This window comes from Sciurus carolinensis, chromosome X (genome assembly GCF_902686445.1).
Source record: "Sciurus carolinensis chromosome X, mSciCar1.2, whole genome shotgun sequence".
Classification (NCBI taxonomy): Eukaryota; Metazoa; Chordata; class Mammalia; order Rodentia; family Sciuridae; genus Sciurus; species Sciurus carolinensis.
The window spans coordinates 8005278-8030848 of NC_062232.1; the positions used below are offsets into that span (position 1 = coordinate 8005278).

Genomic DNA, 25571 nt, shown 5'->3' on the forward strand with positions numbered 1-25571 from the left:
GGCAGCCTGGAAGGAAGTACCTCCAGAGCAGGGGAAGGCAAACATCTGAACTACACTGGAGCTCTGCTGCTGGGCGCGGGGGCCCATGCCAAGTACGTAGTAGGCTGAGGCAGGAGGATGATCTGAACTCAGGAGTTCCATGCCAGTCCGGGGAAACACAGACCCCATCCCAAAAATAAAATAAAATTTAAAAATAAAGATAAAAACTGGTGGACAGGGATGGGACAGGGACACAACTGATTAAATGGCCGGTTGAATTCACATTGCTATAGCTAAGAGAAAGGATCACCTAGGTTAGTCGCCTACTAGCTGACATAATGCGAAGTAACTTGTTATAAGAATTTTAATGACTATCTTAATTCCCTGATCCCTTATGAAAACTGAAAAATGAAGAAAACACCTTCTAGATTTCAGTTCATGAGTAACTTTCTCTCTGAAAGAGACATTGTCCTTCCTCCTAGGAAGAAGTAAGGGCATACTTCTCTTTAATTCACAACAGCTTTATCCTGGTACCCATAAAACTCCAATTTGCTTGCATGCTGCTCTGCCATCCTCAACTATGCCATCTTGGAGGTCAGGGATAATGTATGTATTCTACTTTGTGTGTCCAGCACACAGCACCCAAGAGACCCAATAAATATTTATTGCATGAATGAATGTAGGACCAGGAAAAATAGATGAGAAACATCTAATGTCAACAGTAAATATTCACCTGCACTTACATGCCAGTCACTATACAAAACCCTGTACACTGAATATTTATTCCTTAAACAACCCTACCAGGTAGTAGTCATTATATTCATTTAAAACATTTAAAAAACAGCATCACAGACTAATCACTTGTACAAGGTCACAAGCTAGGACAATGACAATCATAGAACTGGATCACAGAGAACAAATTACAGAGCTCACCATGTTCTCTACCTTTACGCCCCAGAAGGCAAAGACTGCTCCACTCTGCTAGAGATAGGTACCTCTCCAGTGGATCCTAACCCAGAGAAGGGCTACAGGGGGTGCTGGCATTGGCAGAATGTATATCTTTTAGGCCCCTGGAGGCTTTTAGCTTCTTGGGCTTTGGAGGGGGGCAGGGCAGAGAAAGAGGCAATGCTCAGTGACATTTAGTATGGAAATGGAAACAAAATAAAGCATCGAAAGACTTACATCCAAAAGGATAGAGGCTAGAGTAGAACTTTTCATTTAAGGGCAAGAAAAATTACAATGTTAATACTTCAGTCATGGTTTACAAATGACATGCAATTAACTATATGTCAAAACTCCTGCCATTTGTGGGGAACAGGACCATCCTCTCTTCTCATCCCTGAAAAGGAATCTTAGTTCTAGTTCTGACTTCTATGCTATATAACCTTAGCACAGGTCGTTATTTGGCCATCTTCCTCTAACAGGTCCCTCCTCTCTCCAGCCTTTATTCTGGCCAGTGGAGCCCTCACTCACAGAGCTCCTTATACCAGAAAACCTGGAAATCTCCCAAGATTCCTCCTTCCCTCCCCTCCTTCATATTCAATTGGCCACTGAGTTTTATGGATTGTATTTCATAAATCTGCAATCTGTTCATTCATTAAATATTTATTGTGTGCTAGGAGTATACAATGATGAACTGAATGAGATACATCCCACCCCCAGCTTCAAGGAGCTTACCATCTTAATGAGGGCATCCTGCAAATGAACAACCCATTCTACTGCCGAGCAATAAATGCAAGAAAAGGGTAAGTAGAGTGCTGGGAGGGAACACAGGAGGGTTATATTATTCGTTCTGGGAAGCCTGAGGGATTTTCTCTTGGCAATGCCCAAGCTAAAATGTGAAGAATATGTATCCGGAGTCTGGGAAGGAATAGTGGGGAAAGGGAGGCAAGAGCAATTTTCTGGAGACAAGAACAGAGTAGTGTGGGAAAAGTGGCTATTCACAAGGACTGCAGAGATTAGCTTTCATGCTGCTCTCCAGCCCAGTATTAATCCAATAACTACACTGCTCAGTGGCTTTCCACTACTGTCTTTGGAGGTCTGCCCTCAAGGCTCTCATCACTTGTCATTCGTTCATCTTGTATTTACTGAGCACCCCCTCTGTGCAGGTACCGCGTTAACAGCGGTCTCAATGGTGCTTCCAGTCTGAAGGGAGTTTTTGATCTACTGAAGACAGACCATGAGGGTGCAATTCCGGAGTGCAGGAAGCTGACACATAAGATGTTAACGACCCTTTAAGGACCCATCTGCCTCGCAGTCCACTGCTTGCTCCGTCACTCGGGGGCTCCTTGCCTGCCACCTGCTTGTCCTCTCGGAAGGATGACCAAGTGTTCTATTCACTGCCCGGAATGTCCTCCTCCCCTCGCCCAAGGCCACAGCCTGTCTCCAGCCAACTCCAGCACAGCGTCCTTCTCGCGTGGCCACACTCATCAGCGCGCAGCTCTGCCAAGGGGGCTGACGCGCGCGCGCGCGGCCGGGCAGCTCCTGGGGGCAGACGCCATCCAGCTTCCCCGCCGCCTGGTGCCCACCCCAGACTGGCTCTCTCCCTAAGCGTCCCCCACGCCCCAGAAGGAGAGCTCGCATCCGGGGTGACGACCCCGCGCGCACGTGGGCGCAGCCTGGAGGCCGCAGGGACCCTTTCCCATGGGGTCCAGAGGGGCCGTTCTGCTGGAAGATCTCGGCCAGGGGATCGCGCTCTCGGCCCGCACCCCTCGGGGAGCCCCAGCGGGGACAGGCGGGGGCGCGCCCGGGGGGAAACGCGCGTGCCCGGCGTCTCCCAGGTCCCCGCTGTGGCGCGGGGTGGCCGGAGGAGGGGCCGAGGGCGGGGCGGCCGCAGCCTCCGCCATTCCCGGCCCCCCCCGGCCGCGGAGCGCCGCCTCCCCGCCCGCCCTTCCCCACCGCGCGCGCTCCGCCCGCCCCGGAGCCTCGCCCTCCGCCACGATGAGCAAATGAGCGCAAGCGAGGGCATGAAATTTAAATTCCACTCTGGGGAGAAAGTGCTGTGCTTCGAGCCTGACCCAACCAAGGCGCGAGTGCTGTACGATGCCAAGGTGCCGCCGCGGAGGGACAGGGAGGAGGAGCGGGCCGGGGACCCCGGCGATGGGAGGCAGGGCCAGGGGCGGGGGCGGTCAGCGGCGCGGAGACGGGGGAGCGGCGGGGCTCCCCGGCCTGCGCGGAGAGGCTGGGCAGCAGGGGGCGCTCGTGGGGTGCCGCGCGCAGTAGTCGGGGCGGGGGGCCCAAGATGCTTCCGCTTCCGCTTCCTGCAGTGCTGTACCGTGCTCGCGCGGTCGCGAGGCCGGGATGGCAGTTTGAGCCTGCGGCTCCAACTTGGGCCGCATATGTAGATGTGCTGTCGCCTAGTCTCTGCTCTTGCGATAAGTTTCTTCTAATCCTTTGCGGTCCAGCGCCGCCTGGGCCCCCTGGGGCCACCCTAGCCACCTAACCCAGGTCTTAATCCTTAGGTCCACAGCACTGGCTACCAACTCTCAACCTCGTTCCCTGGGACCTATAGTCGGGTTTGGGGTCGATCCCTCCCATAGGCTGTGACCCCATTCTAAGGGCAAGATTGACCCAGTGTCTTGAACCCCCAGGCCCTGACAGTATTGACATTCGTGTCCCCTGAAGGATTTGTGTGGGTCTCAACCTGTCCGGGCAGAACCTCATTCCGTGATCCATCCACTTATGTCTGTGGGGTCCTAACCATATCTTGTAGGTCTGAATGACCGACTGGAGTAGGCACTGAAGTCCTGTGTGCCTAAGGAAAATGTATTTTGGTGCTTTGGGGGTCGGGTCTGTTCCCTGTCCCTTGAGCCACTAGAACGAAGCCTTTGGTGCAGAGTCGGGGAGGCCCGGGGTAGGACTTTAGTAATGCTTAGGCGGCACCCTCTGTGAGGACACTTCAAGGTCTCTGTTCTGTTTTATGTTCTAAGTCCCTTTACTAAGCCTCCTCCAGCCCCGCCCCTGAGTCTCTCAAGGGGGGACACGCCCCCTTGTTGCGCCAGGTGTTCCTTCCTGGGATGTAACTGGGAGGGGTGTCAAAATCTGACAGCCCATCAGGGAGTTGGATACAGCAGAGCGAGGGAGACTACAACTCCCAGAGGTCTCAGGGCTGCAGTTCTCTTGTGTGGTCTGGACTCTCATTAGTGACAAATCAGCCGGCCAATGGCTTCAGAAACTTCACCCAATCTCAAACTCAAAGACCAATCACAGTGTGGTTGGACGGATGTTTCCTATTTTGAGGCATCCACTCAGGGAAAAAAAATGGTATTGAAAGGAAAAATGTTTCAACCCAGCTCTCGGTCTAAAAAAGGAGAGAGTGCTTTCTTTTCTTTTAAAAAAGGACTATGATCTAGTTTTCCTGATCTAACTTATACTTCTCTGTGTGTTTTGCCGTTCGTGGGCAATATTTCCTCGCTTCAGATTGTCGATGTTATTGTTGGGAAAGACGAAAAAGGCAGAAAGATCCCAGAATATCTGATCCATTTTAATGGTTGGAACAGAAGGTGAGTGTGCTCTTTAAACCAGACTGAATATCTATTGTTTTTATAGCATGAGAACATTGCAAACTTCTTTAAGTTTTGGAAACACTTGTAGAAAAGTTTCATTTCCTGTTTCTGCTTTGTTCTCAAAGCTTGCCTGTTCTGGGGGAATGATTACTCTTAAGTCCATTATATTTGAATTCTCTGTAAGTGATTCTAGAAACCCAAGTTATTTCTGGGTCTGACTGTTACTTTTTTCAGCTTATTTGCATCCTCTGTGATTTTCAAGTTTCTATATCATTTTCTATAATGTCAATAATTTTGGGGCACTTCTGTTCCTTTAAGGTGCTTTTAGTGTTTCTTTTATATCAAAATAAAATACTGAATTTTTCAACCTCTTCTTTTTTGTTTAATTAGCTGGGATAGATGGGCAGCCGAAGATCATGTGCTTCGTGATACTGATGAAAATCGTAGATTACAGCGTAAATTGGCAAGAAAAGCTGTAGCTCGCCTGTAAGAATACACAAATCATGACATAAATGTTATTCAATGCATATTTCCTTAGTTTTGAATTTTTATGGTTTAAAAGTAATAAAAATGTTTATTAAGTAATTTTATATATTTTAAGTGTGTAAATGAAAAATTTCTATGGTATCCTAAAATTTTAAGTGTTTCTGAAGTGGAGATTACCATTTACATTATAAAGTTCAGTTTTTGAGATATTTAAGAATAATCAGTGTTAAAATGTATTTCAGTTATGTTCACTCTTTTTTTTTTTCAGGAGAAGCACAGGAAGAAAGAAGAAGCGCTGTAGGTTACCTGGTGTTGACTCTGTCTTAAAAAGCCTCCCTGTTGAAGAAAAAGATGAAAATGATGAAAATTGTGAGTGACTTGACTTCCTTTTCTTTGACAAAACAAACTTTTACCTAGTGTTTTCATACTTCAGGACTAACTGAGGGGAAGATTCACAGAAATTATGCACAGGGAAATATTGGAAACTCATTATTTTTAGATGGTCTCCAACTTAGGATTTTTTGATGGTGTGAAAGCACACCCATATAAACATTCTGCTTTTCACTTTCAGAACCATGTTCAAAAATTACACGATATACTTAGTACATTTATTAAAATAAGCTGTGTTAAATGAGTTTCCCCAACTGAAGACTAAGGTACCTATTTGGAGCACATTTAAGGTAGCATGGTATGATATTTCATAGGTTTGGTGTATTCAATGCATTTTCAATTTAGGATGTTTGCAACTTTTGATGGACATAACCCCATCATAAGTTACGGAGTGTCTCTATGATATGTGCCTCTTTTGTTGTTGACAATTAAAGTGACATTAACATGATAAGTTTGCAATTCAGTAATGAGACCTTATCAGAGTCATACTCTTAACCACTGTCTTTTTGACCAGTGAACCCCTCACAGGTCCTTTCTCATGATTCATTCTTTCTCAGAACCTCCAGCATTTATGAATCCAACAGGGAACTGTTGGATCCTAACTGAAAAAACACTTTCAGATCATTAGCTCATGTTATTTTTATATCCATTGAAGTTGGTGTTACATTTGTCAAAATAAATTTCTCTTCAGCACAGTATTTGTATTCAGCATTTAAAATATATGCAGGATTGCAGATCATCATTTTTGGTAGGATGCACACTATACCTAAACTTTGTAAGCATAAGAGTTGGCAAAATATATAATAAAATTTGTCTGATGTTTTCTTTCACCTAGCCATAAGCAGTTCCTCTGATGACAGTGGTGAAGAAAAGGATGAAGAAATAAGTGAAGGAAGTGATATTGAAGAAAAGACTGAAGTGGTAAAAATGTTTCTGTCACAAGAATTTTGTCTTTATTATATATTTTAGTGGTAAATTTCATAATAAAATCCTGCAATTAAAATTTGCTTGACATCTTAAGAAAAGCAATCCTTATTTATAGTCACCAGATGAGTCTCTCAGTGATTCCTTATACCCAGGAAGTGTTTCCACAAACTGTCTCTTCTTTCCCAATAAAATTGTGAGCTGCATTTTGTAATGATGACTTTTTTTAATGGAGCGCAACAGAGTTTGGGCTCTTCTGCCTGCTTGCAAAGTTAACATAACTCCAGTGATAAACTTAAATGAAGAAGAAACAAATAAGCATCTGCAACATAGTTAACATCCTAGAACAAATTAACTTGTGACCTTTAGCATACTTAGAACCCAGGGCAACATGTGCATGTCGATAATTCACTGGGTTTGTTTCATAGCAGGCTCTAACCTACTAGCCTATTTTTGGCCATAGACTCTGCTACTCTTTTAAATAATTAAAATGGAATTGTGATATTGCAGAAAGAAGAACTAGAGCTGCAAACAAAAAAGGAAATGGAAGAAAGGACAATAACTATAGACATCCCCGAAGTTCTGAAGAAGCAGCTTGAGGATGATTGTTACTATATTAACAGGAGGAAACGGGTAAGAGGGGAGAATGTGTAAGAAAATATGTAAAACAGAGTAATTAGAGTGTTTTCATTTAACTGTATTTTGCAGTCACAGTCTCCAACAATTGAGAAGCTTGGAGGAATGAACTTTACATTTTTGGTTTTAAGCTGAGTCAGGTTGGAAAATTTGCTAATCATGGTGTTGTGTTTCAGATTAAGTCAAAATTCATGCTGCACTGGCTGCCCATTCAGGCCTTTAGGGAGCTTTCCAGACTCTGATGCCTGGGCTTCAGTTGAGAGATTACTATTTGACCTGTGACAGGGGCCTCTGTGGGTGTACTCTTAGAGGCTCCCAGAGTTGTTCTGATTTAACACTAAGATTGAGAATCCCTGCTTACATCTCCAAAAAGCAACAGTGTAATCAAGATGAGGATATGATAGAAAAAAGATCACAGAGCTTCAGTGCTTGTTTATTCTAAAATGTTTTATTCAAGCAGAATCAACTTTGCTTTATTTTTGAGTTAAAAAGTTAAAGAGGTACAACCACACTTTCTTAGAATATATTGTTTATTATCATGGGATACATACATCAGATGTTTATATTTTTGTTAACAGTTAGTGAAACTTCCATGCCAGACCAACATCATAACTATTTTGGAATCCTATGTGAAGCATTTTGCTATTAATGCAGCCTTTTCTGCCAATGAGAGGCCTCGTCACCATCATGCTATGGTACACGCCAACATGAATGTGCATTATGTCCCAGCAGAAAAGAAGTGAGTACTGGCATGTTTGTGTCTTGTGATTCTTGTTATGTGTTAAAAAAGCTGTTCCTGTTTAGACTAGGGAATTCCTTTCTCTGTTCAGTAATTTTGAATTTATTTCGTGTATAATTTAATAATGTATTACTAACTCCTTGAATAACCATAGCAAAATATTGTTCTTTGTGAATTCTTTGAAAACTCTCTTTGCACATCTGGCCTGGATGCATTGAGAGTGTACCACCTTGGCACTGAGACCAGTATTTTCAGTGGTGTCATGCACCAGAATGGGCAATGTGAGTTTGATCAAAGCTTGTTTCCAAACAGGTCTTTATTCTAGTCAAAGTAGCCATCCTCATATCCTGCCTTGCCTACCCAACCTGACTGGACCAGAGTCAGAGAGGTAGAGTGTCAGAGTTGAAGCAGGGGTTAGGAGTCTGGTGGGTTCTGTCCAGTTGTCCACTCTCAGTAGCCCAAGATTCTGGATCTTCACAAGTAACATTGAACCTATTTGTGTTAAATAGGTAAGTTAAAGTTGCTAATGTACTTTCTGCACTTTATATTATGGATCTATGTCCCTATTTAATCATTTATTGTTAGCATCTATAGATTCATTTTATTCTTTATAGGTGTCAGTGTAATTTATAATGTTGAAGTTTAAAAGTTTTCTGGATTAAGAACTTTGTTGTGAAAATTTAAAGACTACCTGTTACATTATTGCATCTCTTATCTTTTCTTTTTGCTCCTCCCAGTGTTGACCTTTGTAAGGAGATGGTGGATGGATTAAGAATAACCTTTGATTACACTCTCCCACTGGTTTTGCTTTACCCATATGAACAAGCTCAGTATAAAAAGGTTACTTCGTCTAAATTTTTTCTTCCAATTAAGGAAAGTGCCACAAACACTAATAGGTAAGGTATATACCTTGCACTTTCACCGTCAGATGTCAGCATTAACATATTAAAATCCTTTTTGGAAGAGTACAATCTTATGCTGTGGGTCCAATGTGTTTGGAGGAGGGGAAAGATTTAAAAGTTCCCACACTGGTAATTAATTTTTTCCTGGGTAAGCTAAAGTTGTTATTCACTTTCTCATGGCTCCAGAAGATTTTTCTTCCAAGAGAAAATTCCAGTGTAGAGAATTCAGGTGGGATTGCAAGCAGCTGTCCCGTCTTTCAGAAGACAGTGGGGGATAGGTGAAGAGAGCACAGACCAAGAAGGGTGGAAAGTGTAGGCTTGACCTGAGCTCCCTCACTTGTTGTGTGTCACTTGGAAATGTTCCTTCGGAGCCTCTGGTGTTTGCCTCTGTAAATGGAATGGACATCTGTCTCTCTGGTGGTATTAAATGAGCAACTTTTGGCCCTTAGTAAAAGTTAGTTCCCCTCTTGGTCTGCTATGTCACCATTTTCTTCCCTTGATAAGTAAGCATGCTTCATACTCTGTTCTTTGGGAGGAAAAACTCTCCAACTTAAAATCTTAACCTTAATCTCTGTAATGCTAGACTCTCTCTCTCACCCCTCTCTACTTGAAAGGGTGACCTGTTCTCAAGACTTTCATTTGTTTATCTCTCCTAACCCTTACCATCTGCTTTAATCTACCAGTACTCCACTAATCACTTCCTATAAGGGCACAAATAACTTCCCACTTGCCATAGGCTGGGCTTTACATCAGCCAACTTTTCCCTCCCATTCTCCCTTGGTCTTTTTTTGTGTGCGAGTCTTCCTGGGGATTTCTCCCTTGGTCTTCATGGTTCCTGGTTCTCTTAATTCTCTGCCTGTCTCTCTACCATCTCTTTTGGTGGCTTTCTTCTTCCCTTCTTTTCCTTATGTCAGTTTCACCTTAGCTGAGAGGTCTTTGAAACTCACTGGGGACCTGTGTTAATGTCCCCATGGTCTACTCCACACCTGGAGATTCCCAGTGTCCAGGGTGAACTCTCTATAATACTTGTGACTTTTTCAAGTCTTGCTGGCAGTTTCATTTTGATGAGATGACATCATATTATTCTTGCCTAGAACAGGATTTTTCAGTCTCAGCCCTACTGATGTTCTGCACTGGATCTTTGAGGTGGGGGCTGTCCTGTGCAATGTAGGATCTTTAGCAGCATTCCTGACCCCCTCACTAGATCACAGTAGCTCACCTTCTTTTAGTTGTGCCATCCCAAACTGTCTCCATACATTGCCAGCTGTCCCCTATTAGGGAAAAATTGTTCCCTTATGAGAGCTACTGATCTCAGAAAATATAAAAGGGGCATCACAATCTTTAATGCCAGCATGCCTTGAAAAGTTATGGCGAGGATTCAAATGACTTCATCTATTTAGTAACTCTTCAAAAAAGTACGTATTTTGGCACACTTGGAGACATAGATATAGAGCACTCCTGGATTTGGGAGAAAGCTTCCAGTTCTGGCTTTAGGAGGCCCTTTAAGAAGCTGCCAGGTTCTGCAGAGTGACTGCGTGTGACATGGTAGCTGTGTGCTACATTCTCTCCTCATTGCCTAGGAGCCAGGAAGAGCTCTCTCCAAGCCCACCTTTGCTGAATCCATCTACACCACAGTCCACAGAGAGTCAGCCCACCACTGGTGAACCAGCCACCCCCAAGAGGCGCAAAGCTGAGCCGGAAGCATTGCAGTCTCTGAGGCGGTCCACGCGCCATAGCACCAACTGTGACAGGCTGTCTGAGAGCAGCGCTTCACCTCAGCCCAAGCGAAGGCAGCAGGACACATCTGCCAGCATGCCCAAGTTGTTCCTGCACCTGGAAAAGAGTAGGTTCCATCCTGGGATCCCCGGCTAGGGAGACCTGCCACTTCTTTGTGCTCAGTCTGGGCCAGGCCACACACTAAGTCCCTGTCTATATGGACAGTGCATATGTTTCCTAGGATATGGTCTGGATTCCATTAGGCCACCCACTTTCCAGTGGGGGAAACCAAGCCATAAAAAGACAAAGTAGTACACAGTGCAACTCTGTGGTAGAGCTGGGCTGGGCTCTGTGTCCTGCGCTTTTCTTATTTACTATCTCTACCACTTCTTGGGAGCAAATTGAATTATTGGAATTCCATGTTTTGTATACTTCTAATGATATATTCAAAACGAACAGTTCTAGTGGATTATTTTGATTTTGTTCTTATATTCAAGACCTAACTTTTCAGAAATCTTTCTTGGCATGTTTTATTTATTGAGGCAAAATTTACATGTAAAATTTAACCATTTTAAAGTAAATGGCTCAGTGATACCATCTCTTTTAACAAGTCTATGGAAATAAAACCCATATACCATAGAATTCACCCATTTAAAGTGTACAATTCAGTGGGTTTTAGTGTATTCAAAGAGTTGTGCATTCATCTTTGCAGTTGATTCTGAAACATTTTTCAACACCCTCAAAAGAAGCCCTGTACCCATTAGCACTCAGTTCCCATTTCCTCCTTTTGCAAGTTCCTTGCAATCACTAATCTACTTTCTCTCTATGGATTTGCCTGTCCTGCACCTTTCATAGAAATGGAATCATATAATATGTGGCCGTTTGTGACTGACTCCTTTCACTTAGCATGTTTTCAAGATTCCTCCACACTCTGGCATGTATTACTACTTTATTCCTTTTTTAACCAAATAATTTTCTAGTGCTATCTTTTATAAGAGAAAAGCCTTATTGTTCTGAGCACTGACTTTAGATTTTTGTTCTGCTGTTTATAAGTCTTGATGATATTCCTTAATTCAATTGCTGTATAATTTATAAGCAAATACCTTTTTCTTTTGAAGAGACACCGGTTCATAGCAGATCATCTTCTCCTATTCCTCTGACTCCTAGTAAGGAAGGAAGTGCTGTGTTTGCTGGCTTTGAAGGGAGAAGAACTAATGAAATAAATGAGGTAAAGAGTATTTGATGTTTATCTCCAGTGATTCTTTTACCATTTGTGGTTTGAATCCGAGGGTCTTCAAGTATCATGCTGCTATTACTGTAAACATTTACAAAAATATTTGTAGAATTATTCTCAACAGTGTGCTTTTGGTTTCAAAACTGAGAACATTGTTAGGATTCCAGTTATAAAGATCTCATCTTTATCTTAAATAAGTACAATTATTGAAATACTAATATTTTCATTTTGTAGACTAGGCATCAACACACTTTCTTTGGTATGGGCCAGAGAGTAAATCTTCTAGGCTTTGTGGACCACATGGTGTCTGTTAAAACTAGCCAGCTCCAAAATAGTCATAGGCAATATGTAAATAGAATGGGTGCTCTGTGTTCCAACAAAACTTTATTTATGGAAACTGAAAATGGAATAGCATATGATTTTCATATGCTACAAAATATTGTCCTTTTGTTACCTTTTCAACCATTTAAAACTATGAAATCCATTCTTAGCTTATGGGCATTATAGAAGGTGGCAGGGTTGTTGGCCAGATGTGACCAGCATATTGTCATTTGCTGACCCCTACTTTAGACATCTGAATTTCCTACATTATAAATAGTAATCCTAGTAGTCATCCATTTAAGATCATGTCATATGCCAACATTGTGCCAAATAGTAGAACCCATTACCTTAAATTCCTAAAAACAGCCCTTTCTACCACATTTCCATTTAACAGATGAAAAATTTCATTTTGAATTTTTAAAAATATTTTTAGGGCCACTTAGGGGATGTAGCTAGTGAGCATTTCAGGTGTTCAGAAGTCATAGTACTTTGGATATTCTTTGAATCTCCCTTAGGTTGAGATTTCCTTGTTTCTTTGGGGTTGGTAGGGTTGCTTAGAGGAAGGTGGCTATAGTAGTCAGAGAGCATCTGATACTGGAAACAGGGGCCAGTAAACTACTTCTGTAAAGAGTTAGATTGTAAATATTTTCAGGGTCAGTAAAGTATAGTCTCTTTTGATACTATTGAACTTTGCTTACAGTGTGAAAGCAACAGATGATATATAAATAAATGGGTGTGGCTCTGTGCCCCCCCACAATTCATTAATTCATGGATGCTGGAAGCTGAATGCTGTGATTGTCACATAACATGAAATATTATACATTTGACTTTTTTTTTTTTTTTAGTATATAAACCTTGAACTAGATTTGACCCATGGGCTACAGTTGGCTGACACTGATATAGATGCTAGAAAGCCTTATTTGTGTTATGGTAATTGTTGAAGATAGATTAATAAATTCTTATACAAGCATTCTCTAACACATTTTTTTCAGACAGGGAGGCACTGCAGGTTTTATTAAAAGAAAATAAGCATTTCTCTTAAAGGGCATCTAATATTCAGGGAAGGACCATTCCTACTCTGGTCAGCTGTGCAACTCTGCCATCTAGTGGTTACTGGTACAGCTGCAGGCCATACAAAAGAATGATTTCTGGTAAATGAACTAAAGAGACCTTAGTGACTTCCCACCTCCTTAACACCTCTACCTCGGTGTTTTAACCAGGTCCCTTATCCTAATGTCCCATGGATTGCTCTTCTCATGCCAGTTGCTGTCCCACTGCATCAGGGAAGGGTCTGGATATTTCTAGTTAAGATTCATAGGTAGTTCCTGGGCATGCACCACTGAGAATTCCTTGTCTAGAGACCCAATATTTTTCTGCTTAAAATTCACCTTGTATAAATAAGGGATTATGCACTGCACTGACATGCAAAACTTAGTAAGGTGAATCTGCTAACTAGCTAAACGACCTGCTTTTGTACACACCGTGTATAGTTCATGCCACTGATAATTACAGATTCTTGAATGTTTCCTCACTGTCCACACAGTTCCCAGGGTTCAGCTATGGTCACTAGGTTAGGTGCTGGGATGGTGTAAAGGCGATGGGTGTTGAGCTGATGAGGCAGGGGCTGAAGTGAAGGCTAGGCCTTCATCCTGGAATCCTATGGCATTACCATGGTACTTGTGAGCTTCTGCTGTTTGATTTTGCCAAGTTGGTTAAATGAATACTTCTGGTATTTGGGGGTTTTCTTCTGCTTTGTTTCAGGTGGTTTCCTTCAACATGACTGCTTCCATATTAAAGTTTTCATGTTGCAAAAGCCAAAGTGGCAACTCAGTAGAATAGGCTCCGGGGCTCTGGTTTGCTGATGTATTTCCAGGGAAATTCATCAGTGTGTTTTGAAATATACTTCTTACTTTAACAAAAGCTGTAAGCTGTGAAATTCACAGTAAAGGCAAGAAAACCAGTTACCTCGTTGGAAGTCTATTTTTAGTTGATTCAAGGGGTTTAGAATTTCAAATTAGATTCCATAGTGACTCCAACTGCAAGAAATTAACGAATTCTAAAACAATGGAAATATTACTCAAAACATCTTTTTACTTTGCTTTTGAATGCTTCATTCTCTAACATAGTAAGATTTCCAATAAGGGAAAAAGGACCAACTGACCAAAACAGGTATAGTTAGGAATAACTCTTGAGAATATGAAATCAAATGTTTCTTTAATTTGAAATCATTATGTCCCTTAATTTTGTTTATTTTTGTGAGGCTCTGTTTGTTTTGATATAGTTGTATTTTTCCCTCCATATACAATTAACCATCATAAGATATGGGTGATTAGACGTGTCTCTATGAGGAATAGTGAAAGCATTCAACTCATGTTTTTCCAGGTCCTCTCCTGGAAGCTTGTGCCTGACAATTACCCTCCAGGTGACCAGCCACCACCACCCTCTTATATTTATGGGGCACAACATTTGTTGCGATTATTTGGTAAGAACTGGTTTCTGCTCTCTTATTCCATTTTTCATTTAGCTTTGTTTTTAACACTTATTAATTCATGTCATCTTATGGTTTAAGCTGTAAATATCTGACTAATGTAGATACTTACTTTCCATTTGGGGCTCTAAAACAATCATCCAAAGATGATCTCTTCAAAGGAAAAGTGTTGAATAAATCTTAAATTTCACAAAAGTTGTATTTTGTATTTGTACCACTATTCTATCTTTGTTCAGTAAGAGGTATTGTTTGATAATGTGGGGTGTTCATTTAGGTTCCAAAAAGGAAAGACAAGATCCAGATGATCCCAGAGTGTTTCCTACACATTTTTATATTCTTCTAATTATAAATGTTTGCCCCTTTTTTATTGCAGTAAAACTTCCAGAAATCCTTGGAAAGATGTCCTTTTCTGAGAAGAATCTGAAGGCTTTACTGAAGCACTTTGATCTCTTTCTGAGGTATTTTTATTACTCTCTCAGAACTTACCTCTACTGCTGTATATAGGACTTATCTAAGCTTCTCTTCAGCACATGTGGAAGGCAGCTGTGTGGTAGTTTCAATAGTAGCAGTGTTACTTAAGTGAAATGGGTTCTAACCATAATGGTAATGCCCTGGGTTTGGGTATTTGTTTTTCCCCAGTTTCTCCAGTTTCTGAGTCAAGGGTACTCATTTTATAGAGGTAAAGTATTTTTCAGTCACTAGAAGAATACAGTTGGATAAACTTGTAATTAGAAAATAAATTTTGGAAAATAGAAGTGATTGAGATTGACAATTTTATAGTTTTTACTCAGGACTGTTCTTTGTTGTGTGTACATAAACTAAAGTATTAGCATTTATGGGTTTGATTTTGGCATTTAATTTAGAGTTAAGATAAATAATCCCTAGTCTATGTCAGTATTCCTGAATTCCATCGTTTTCTGATAGGATTATATTTGACCTGAGGATCTGCCTCCTATCTTCATCCCCCACACTGTGGCCCAGATTCAGTGTACCCCTCTCCCATTCATATGTCTGTTGACCACTTCCTTACCTTGGTCTTCAGGACTAACCTTCACCTTGTCTCACCTTGCTCAATCTAGCTACCTGATTTCTTCTCTTTAAAGGACACCTTCTCCATTTAGGTAGACCCCACACTAATTTAATAGGATTTGCCAGAGTGAAGAGTCCCACCTAGAGAAATCAGTCTCATGGTTTAAAAGGATTCTTATCTGTAGGTATTAGGAATAAAGTATCCTGAGAGGAATTAGACTTTACAACATTTTATTGGAAACAAGTTTCAAAAATACCTTCTTCCCTCCCAGCACCCCCCAAACAAATCCATAAATCTATATGACATAAAACACTTAAGTCAAATACCAAGAAAATATGAAGAGACAGCTACAAGTTAGTATATGGAAGCCTTCCAGTTTGAAGTATTTACCACACAAAATAAAAAGTAGGAGTTTAGCTGGGCACAGTGGTACACACCTGTAATCCCAGTAGTTCGGGAGTCAGAGGCAGGAGGATTACAAGTTTGAGGTCAGCCTCAGCAACTTAGAGAGGCCCTAAGCAACTTAGTGAGACCCTGTCTCAAAATAAAAAGTAAAAGGTCTGGGGCTGTGGCTCAGTGGTTAAGAGCCCCTGGGTTCAATCCCTAGTACCAGGGGAAAAAAATAGAACTTTAGAAATTGGGAGGATTTACAAATAAATATAGACAAAGGTTTTAAAAATGTATCTGAATTATTCAGTTAAAATCAGTGGACTCAGTAATGATTGCAAAATGTGTGCAATCATAGAAGAAAAAAGAAATGGCTATCAAATGAATTTTGACTCAGTTTTTACTAAAAAGGTATTGCATATTTTTAGGAATTTAGACATGTAGGAACTTATTAGTGAATATTGCATTCTTAAGAGTATTTTACCCCTTTGTGGAAAATCAGTTGAAGTTTGAGTCAACATATTATCTATATATTTCAGATTCTTGAATGACTGACTACATTTTAACATCCATCATCAGATAGATTTAAGTCAGTTTTTTTATGGGTTTTGGTACTGCAAATTGGAACTTCCACACCTTTTGGCGTGGCAACTTAGGACACAAAACGCAAAATTATTCAGTTCAGTTTTCAAATAACTTCATTAATATACACAATGTGAAGTTCTTAAATAACATTGAGTTTATGATTTGTTTTTTTTTTTTATAGTTTGAAAAATAGGAAACTATTCTCTGAGGCTTCACAAAGTGTTCATATAATCTGACTGCCACCTAGTGGAATTTAGGTGTTATTATACCCAGTGATGGTGAAAGGCTTCAGATAAATTTTAATTAACTTAGAAGCCAGACAAATGTGATGAAAGCAATCATGTAGAAATAAAGACGATAATTTTTTTCTCCTAATGTCAAAAAAGTTACAGTTACAAAAAAATTGTTACAGTTGGTCGAAAGTTAATATCGTGCTTACTGATGCTCATTGGAATCATCTTTTCCTTTCTTCAGGTTTTTAGCAGAATACCATGACGACTTCTTCCCAGAGTCGGCTTATGTTGCTGCCTGTGAGGCACACTACAGCACCAAGAACCCCAGGGCAATTTATTAAAGTTTCAATGGTTCTATAAGAACAGTTGCTTTGTCTGGCTTTGTGTTCTGGGCTCCAGGTTAAGAACTGATGAGATGCTCGGCTTTCTTTACAGAGAGCACAAACACCAGGCCTACCCTGGAGGGCTCTGGGAGTGGCAGGCTCTGTTATTTGAGTTTCCCACATACTGTTGTTGTTTGTTACGAATTACTTCCTAGGTGCCTGAACATGGCTGTGATGTCACATTTGCTGCTGCACAGGACATCTGTGATGGCAGGAAAAAAGAACAGTTGTGTGCATCATGAAATGTTCATAAAACTGTACATAGATTGAGTTGTTTTGGTAGATGTTGCAGTTTATTAGCAAGAACCACGTTGATTAGTTATTTGTTAGCATTAAACAAAATATTTTTGCAAACTATTTTCATTCTTGAGAGGAGGCTAAGCAACTCTGTCCAACAAATTGTAGTTTGTACTTAGAAAGTGCAAAATAGTCTCAAAAGTACTTTTAGAGGGAATTGATATTGATGGCAAAAGAAAACTTGCAGTTATACATTTGCTTGTAACAGTTCCCTCTCTGTGAAACATTATTTTTGGTTATCTAAATAAAGCATTGCCTGTCTTGTTGGAGATTTTACAGCTATACTTTGTTGTGTAATGTTATGGTTCCTTTTCTATAAAATGTTATTTTTGGTGATCTAAATAAAGTGTTGCCTGTTTTGTTTGAAAGAATCAAGAGAGTTTTTGCACTAGTTTTCTCCTTTTTATTGCATGGCAACAGTGGGCTAACTTCTTTAACTTGTAACTTTTCAATTCTGTTTTGTTTTACCTTTGTGCCTTTTTCCACTTTCCTTCCTTGGTTTTGCCTCACTTGGCAGCATGACTAGATGGTGGTTTCTAGAAGTTACTGTGGTTCTTGCTGTCTTGTTGCTGGACTGGACCTGTACAGGCTAACACTAGTTTATCCTCCTCCAGAATTTCCAGTCGATAGGCTCCACGGTCATCCCTCTAATCTTCATTTTAGTCTCTCACATGCCCCCCCACTCCACATGTTTAAAAAGTTCTAAATTAGTAAAATGGCTAGCAGTACCATGCAGGCATTGAATGTCAAACCTGCCTTTTCATGTAGCTCAGCTCAATTGACCTTTACTTCCAAAGATCATTCATCATGTACAACAAGGTCTGGAAAAATATTTTTGAATCTATAAAATACTTCCAGCAAAGTGATTTGTTCTTTTTGACCAATGAGAATCAGTACCTCTAAATCTGAGTAGATATCCTCTTATGTGCATTTAGTTGTTAAGTAAAAAAATCATAGTTTTTGGTGACTAATCTGGAGTAGTATTCAAATTCATGACAGATTTCATCTCCAGTTGGTTTATGTAATACCTTCTTAAATCTGGTTCCTACACTGTGTTCTGAATTGTTTTTAAAAGCTTAATCAGTAATATTCAGGGCCTGGAAAAAAAGGAAAAAAATTTCCCTTACAAAAACATAGTAGTTTAAATGTCCCCAATGAAATAAGCACAGATTGTATCTCAGAATACCTATATACTTACATACAATTAATTTTTTCTAATAACAAAAAATTACTTCTTCCTAAGACATTTCTTAATTATAACATATAGGTTGATTATATGCAGCTTAGGTTGATTTAAATAATTTTCTTCAAAATATCCATCACTCAATGGTATGTTACTAATATTTCAACTCATTCCTTAGATAAAAAATATTTAAATGTTTAGATTCTCCTTAAAAATTAGAAATTACCTTTTCTTTGTTGATTTGTAAGTCATTTCTTTACTACCAAACCTTGCAATTATTGTTACATTGCATCAATGTTTTCCTCTAAGTAATCATTTGAAAGTATATTGAAATAGAATATTTTGATAATCTCTGTATCAGACTAGGTCTTTGTTAACAACATGTGAATTTAAAAACACTTCAGAACAAAGAGATATATAAGTTTCTAAAGTATAGTGTAGACTAACGAAGTTGAAGAACATTTATCAATATTCAGAAGGTGCCGCCTGTCATCCTATTGTTAACTCTAAGCATTTGAGGAAGTGTAATTACCCTGTTTGCCATTATTTTTTAAGTAATTCGGTAGTCTTTGCTGTTTAAGATTCAACTTTTCAAGGGTAAATTCATCTGGACATTTACTGACAATTTACAGCCAAATACTAGTTATTGGAAATACAAGGAAGAACAAAGTACTCCTTCCTGGGGGACTAGAGTTAAGAGCATTTTTACAGGCATAGACCATAGTCTGTACTAAAATTCAGTTGTATATTAAGGAAGTGTGTTACTTTAACCATTTCTTAATATGCAAAATATAAAAAAATGCAAAAGTATAGTGAAAACACAAAGGGCGGTAATTTAAAAAATAACCTTCCCATTTTCCAATGAAGAATGTATAATTTTACTCTTAATTTAATTTTACTCCTTTAATGGAATGTAGCCAACATGGCATTAAGTGACTTGATAGCCTTCTGGAAAGGGGGTTTTTAACAGATGAAGATAAGAGTAGTATTGTGGGGAAATCATGATTGCATGCTGAAGAGATGAGACTCCTCAATAAACTGGTTAAATTTTTTTAAACAATGTAGTTGGAGATACACTTTTCTGTTCTGGCTGCTGCTTGTCTTATGTTTGAGCCAAATTCTTCCAAATGTTTGTTCATTTAGGACAAATCCTTAGTGCATATTTAAACTAATTGAATTGTGTTGTTTTTATGTAGTTCTAGTGAAAAAAGATAGATAATGCTCTTCTCTTCCTTCTTCTTCCTCTAAATGCATCTCTTAAACTCAAAGGGAATTTATCAATGATCATTTCTTGGATTCAGCTTTCCCTCTAATTGATGTAATAGTGGGACATCTGACCAGTGAACAGAATGCAAGCTCCCCAGCAAATCATCTGTGAGGCCTGGTATGTTGTGCCTAGCTAGCTGCACTGTCTCTGAACAGTGACAGGTACATCAACCTGAAGGCCACACCAGATCATCTTATACGGACTGGACATGTCAAAACACTCTCAGAACATATATTTATTACATCTTTCGTCACATGGCAAAGAATATAATCACTATAAATGGACAAATAAGTGTTCACATGTGGTCAAACAGTGGGGTTGTTGTAAACCATAGGGACCTTTCCTATAGTACAGTGATGCTTATGCTTCAATGCACTCTTGCTAGAATGTGGGTTTGGACTCAGCAGATCTGGGGTGTGGCTCAAGAGTCTGCACTTTCAAGGAGCTCACAGGGCTTCTAATGCAGCTGATCCTCAGCCTACACCTTGAGTAGGATGGTTATCAGATGTTGGGGGGGTTAGGATGTGTGAAATCAGGGACAGGAAATGAGATTCAGATGTAGATGGCCTTTTATGCACATTTTTGGCACATTCCTTTTGTCTGCAGAACAGCTGCATAAGGAAGGTATTATCACATAAATCTAGAAATAAGAATTCAGATGGTTAGAAACAAGGAGAAGTTTCAAACTGAGGTCTCTTATGATTCTAACTCTTTTTTCCCCCAATTTATCCAAGTCAAATCAAGGCAATAGGCAAGTTTTATAGGTCAGAAGGTAGAAGGAAGGAATAAGGAAAGGAATCATTTTCTGCAGTCTTTTCTCTTTCTCCATCTTTCTCATCCTTCCTACGTGTCCTCCAGAATTCTTACTGTTTTAAACCACCATCTGTTTGGCCATTTGCTGGATTCTGGTCTTAAAGGAATAGGCAGTTCTTAGTTGAAGGATTTGTTGTTTTCATAGGTAGATCAAAGTTGGGTAAATTTTTCATAACTCTGAAATCTGAGGACTGATTGCAAAGAAGAAATTAATAAATTCATTCAAGATTCAATTATACTTTTAACAATCACATTTTCAAGAGTTTTATGAATGTTTGGTTTCCTAGAAAAGTTAACAAAATATCTCAGTTTTGGCATCTAAATCCTTTGTTGCATGAGGTACAATAAAATCTGTAAAATGGAATAATTGCTAAATATACAGGTCATCATAGCTACATTCAAAGAGTACTAGGAAATTTCTTTCTCTCTCTGGCCCAGCAGAAGTAATTCAAGTGACTATCAAGAAATAATTTTCACATATTGGTCTGCTTGTACTTAATTGATTTCTATGGACTAACATGATTTATATAAATGGACATAATAATAGGATCTTGCATTTTTATCATCAAACTATTTTGTCCTTTTTATTAGTCCTACTGAATTTATCATCTAACTATTCTGAATACAAATTTTTATGGTTTGGATAGGGAATGTCTATGAAAGGCTCATGTGTTTATAGGTGGGACTTTTATGAAATAATTGGATCATGAGTGCTCTGATCTCATCAGTGTATTAATCCATTGATAGCTGAATGGATTAATAGGTGGGACCTAATTGGGAGAAGTAGGTCACTGAGGGCATAGCCTTGTCCATCCCTGCACCTTTCTCTGCTGCCTCTCTTTCTCTGTCTCTTTCTGTCTCTCCTTCCTAGCTTCCACAAATGAAGTAGGTTTCCTCCACCACACCTTTTCACCATTGTGTTCTGCTTCACCACAGGCTCATTGCAGTGGAACTGTCCAGTCATAGGCTGAACCTCTGAAACCATGAGCCAAAATGAATCTTTTTCCTTTAAGTCGGTGTGTCAGGTATTTCAGTCACAGCAACTAAAAAATGAACTAAAACACCAATAAATCTGCTAGTAATTAATAGACCCTATTAGGTCAAAATGAAATAACGTGATTGTAGTTCTATGGAGAGATGTATCACATATTGATGTATCACCTACTGATGATGTTTGAGCAAAACCTAAAGGTAGAGAGGGAGAGGAACATGCAAATGCCGGGGGGAAGGACATTCAGCTAGAGGGAACAGGTGAGGCTAAGACACTGAGGTAAAAGTGTATTTGGCATTTCATGGAGAATGGTTTGGCTAGAGCTTAGTTCAGAGGTTGAAGACGTAACAGATCAGGGGCCAAGTGACAGATCATTTAGGTTTGCACATTATCCCGAGGCATCAACTTTGAAGGTTCACTAATTAGTTTCGTATTTTCTTTATCTCACTAACTACAGTGTGGAGATTGAATTAGTTGAAAGAATGTGGACACAACAAAAGTACAGACATGGGAATGAATAAAAGGTGAATATTTTGACTTATATGAGATGGAAGTTGCATCTCAGGAGGGAGGACTGGCCGGGAATAATAGTCGCCAGAAATAAATAATAAATGCTGAGATTGGCTGAGGTCACCTGGGGAAAGAGTATGGATTGAGAAGAAAATAAGGACATCAGGGCAGGGGTATTGCTCAGTGATAGAGCCCTTGACTTGAATGCACAAGGTTCCATTCCCAGCACTGAAAAAAGAGAAAAATGTAAGGAAATTTAAAAAAATTTTTGAAAAGGACATCATGTTTCTTATCAATAACCACAAATGTGAAAGTCAGGGCTAAATCATATCTTTAAAGTGCTGATTTCAAATAATTTTGGACTTTCTGGGGGTGTAATCAGAGGCAGAGCATGTACTTATCATGTGTAAGATTCTAGGTTCAATTCCCAGTACAAAATAATAACAATAACAACAACTTTGGACTTAGACTTAATTTCCATATAAACTGTGGATGAAACCAAGAGTCTCCCCAGTACTTTAGGCTTCGCCATTCTCCCAAAGGACCAACTTCAAACCCTTCCAGTCATAACAGCCTAACCAACATTGGATGACTCTCCAAGTGCATTATGCAACACTGCAGAGTTCAGGATGACAGGAACCAGCACATTTAGGCATCTGTGGCCCTCCACACTAGGGTCTCCAGAGCCGAACTTCTCTATCATCTCTGGGTTTGCTGCTGTGTGATTCTCTGCAATGAATTCTCTACTCAGTTTCCAGCTAGCAGGAGACAGACGTGTCCACAGCATAAAGCATGAAGAAGGGTCAAAATGTGGCTCAGCACTGAGTGCTTGCCTCGCATGTGTGAGGCCCTGAGTTTGATCCTCAGCACTGCTAAGAAAAAAAAAAAAAGACAAAGTCTATTCACTCATATGAAAATATAAGTGTGTGAGTCATAGTAAATTCCACCTTTATGTATCTATGAGGCTCTATGAGGCTCTGGAAACAAATTTAACAAAATAGGGAAGGGTATCTTCCACAAAATGTCTATATGTAGATGATTATGTTTTGCAGTTGTTTGACTGATTTTTCAACTTTGCCATGTTGAGAAAGCCATAAAAATTAAGTAGAAAATATACTTTATGGTTTGAATTTTGATGTTTTCCCAGTCTAGCTGTATGCAGTGTGATTCTCTCAATGCTTGGTGGTGGCAAAAAGCTGCAGCTCCTAGTCAGCTTCATAATCACAAGGGGAAAACAACCAATACTCTGCAGTATACTATGCCACTAGGTCGTTCTATAGGTCAGATATATTCTATGTGTTTTCCACTTAGGATATTTTTGGAACATAGCCCATAATAATTTGAGAAGAACCTATGTTATAATGTTATACTCATTAGAAATATGGTGCAAGGAAATCTGATCCTGAGCACAAGAAATAAAAGCAAGAATCAACAACTGGGATAGATTCAAACTTAAAAGCTTTCTCTCAGCAAAGGAAACTATCAGAAATGTGAAGAGAGAGCCTACAGAGTGGGAGAATATCTTTGCCAACCATACCTCAGATAGAGCGCTAATTTCCAGAATCTATAAAGAACTCAAAAAACTCTACACGAAGAATACAAATAATCCAATCAACAAATGGGCTAAGGAAATGAACAGACACTTCACAGAAGAAGATGTACAAGTAATCAACAGATATATGAAAAAATGTTCAACATCCCTAGTAATAAGGGAAATGCAAATCAAAACTACCCTAAGATTTCATCTCACCCCAATTAGAATGGCGATTATCAAGAATACAAGCAACAATAGGTGTTGGCGAGGATATGGTGAAAAAGGAACACTCATACATTGCTGGTGGGGTTGCAAATTAGTGCAGCCACTCTGGAAAGCAGTGTGGAGATTCCTCAGAAAGCTTGGAATGGAAACACCATTTGACCCAGCTATCCCACTCCTTGGCCTATACCCAAAGGACTTAAAATCAGCATACTACAGAGATACAGCCACATCAATGTTCATTGCTGCTCAATTCACCATAGCCAGATTGTGGAACCAACCTAGATGCCCTTCAGTTGATGAATGGATAAAGAAACTGTGGCATATTTATACAATGGAATATTACTCCGCAATGAAGAATGATAAAATTATGGCATTTGTAGGCAAATGGTCGAAATTGGAGAATATCATGCTAAGTGAGATAAGCCAATCTCAAAAAACTAAAGGACGAATGATCTCGCTGATAAGCGGATGAGAACATATAATGGGGGGTGGGAGGGGCTAGCATTAGGTTTAGGGTTAGGTTTAGAGTTAGGCTAAGGAGAGCGGCAAGAATGAAGGAAAGAAAGACTGTGTAGAGGGAAAAGAGGGGTGGGAGGGGTGGGGGAGGGGAAAAATAAAATAAACATCATTACCCTATGTAAATGTAAAAAAAATAAATAAATAAAAAAATAAAAAAAAAAGAAATATGGTGCAAGCCTATAATCCCAGCAGCTTCATAGGCTGAGACAGGAGGATTGTGAGTTCAAAGCTAGCCTTAGCAATGGTGAGGTGCTAAGCAACTCAGTGCGATCCTGTCTCCAAATAAAATACAAAACAGGATTGGGAATGTGGCTCAGTGGTAAAGTGCCCCTGATCCCTGGTACCAAAAAAAAAAAAAAAAAAAAAAAAAAAAAAAAAAAAAAAAAAAAAAAAAAGAAAGAAAGAAAGAAAGAAATATGTGCAGACAATAACACAAGAAAATTAGACCCAGGAACTGACACATGCACCTATACATAAGTGTGTGGACAGACATCTACTAAATCTTAGCAGTAGTTAAATCTGGGTATTGGTGGGAATGGAGACAGAGGCTCAGGAACATTAGCTTTATCAGTAACTAATTTTTATTTTATTTTGTATTGCACTTTATAACATTTATTTTATGTGATTTTAATTTATTATCTGTAACTATTAGAACTTTACATCAGAAAAAGTATTGGTATCAGTAGAGTTTTATTCTGCCATAAAGAAGAGCAAAATTATGTTGAGTGAAATAAACCAGACTTAGAAGGTCAAGGGTCATATGTTTTCTTTCATATGTGGAAACTAGAGAGTAAAATGGAAAAAAAGGACCCCTTGAAAATAGAAGGGCATATTAGATTTCATTGCTCAAATCTTCAACCAGTAAACAGGTAGGTGGGGACCAGGACTGCTCCTTTTATAACAACCCTCTAGTGCGAACAACCAAGGGATTGAACCAGAGGTACCTTAAACCCTTTCAAGAATAGCACCCCCAGCAAGAACTAAGGACCTCTGCACAAGCGCACCTCTTAAAGATCCCATCAGTTTCCAATACCACCACCCTGGGGACCAAGCCTACAGTAATAGACCCTTTGGATACACTTAAATCATAAAAATATCCATATCCATCTCAAAACCTTTTTTATTGACTGAATAGGGTTCAGAGACTGCTGATCTAGACTACTTTCTCTCTGTTCCCACCCTCCCCTCAGCATGTTCATGTATCAATGTATGACATAGATTCTCGCTGGTTGATGGGAGAATGAATTTAGGAGAAGGGAGTATAAGGAGATGGAGGATAAATAGAATGGTCTGG

The 25571-nt window shown here is 39.7% G+C and overlaps 1 protein-coding gene across 2 annotated transcripts; it reads left to right on the top strand.

The window, feature by feature from the left end:
- The first annotated feature begins 2871 nt into the window (after window positions 1-2871).
- On the top strand, window positions 2872-17603 carry Msl3 (MSL complex subunit 3). Of its 2 annotated transcripts, XM_047537055.1 has the most exons (13): window positions 2872-3029; window positions 4399-4481; window positions 4875-4970; window positions 5239-5339; window positions 6196-6281; window positions 6795-6917; window positions 7499-7659; window positions 8397-8555; window positions 10142-10404; window positions 11396-11505; window positions 14215-14314; window positions 14694-14778; window positions 16797-17603. In XM_047537055.1, the coding sequence occupies exons 1-13, from the start codon at window positions 2928-2930 to the stop codon at window positions 16894-16896; spliced, it is 1569 nt and encodes a 522-aa protein (XP_047393011.1). In that variant the 5' UTR covers window positions 2872-2927; the 3' UTR covers window positions 16897-17603. The 2 variants fall into 2 exon arrangements, with proteins under 2 accessions (XP_047393011.1, XP_047393012.1); XM_047537056.1 differs by lacking the exon at window positions 8397-8555.
- Window positions 17604-25571: the final 7968 nt, after the last annotated feature.

What these genes read in the sequence shown, in the direction of transcription:
- Msl3 (XM_047537055.1), top strand. Translation starts at nt 2,928, where the DNA reads ATGAGCGCAAGCGAGGGCATGAAATTTAAATTCCACTCTGGGGAGAAA. An exon ending in AGTGCCACAAACACTAATAG is followed by an intron (nt 8,556 to 10,141) that starts GTAAGGTATATA and finishes CTCATTGCCTAG; the next exon opens with GAGCCAGGAAGAGCTCTCTC. An exon ending in ACATTTGTTGCGATTATTTG is followed by an intron (nt 14,315 to 14,693) that starts GTAAGAACTGGT and finishes TTTTTATTGCAG; the next exon opens with TAAAACTTCCAGAAATCCTT.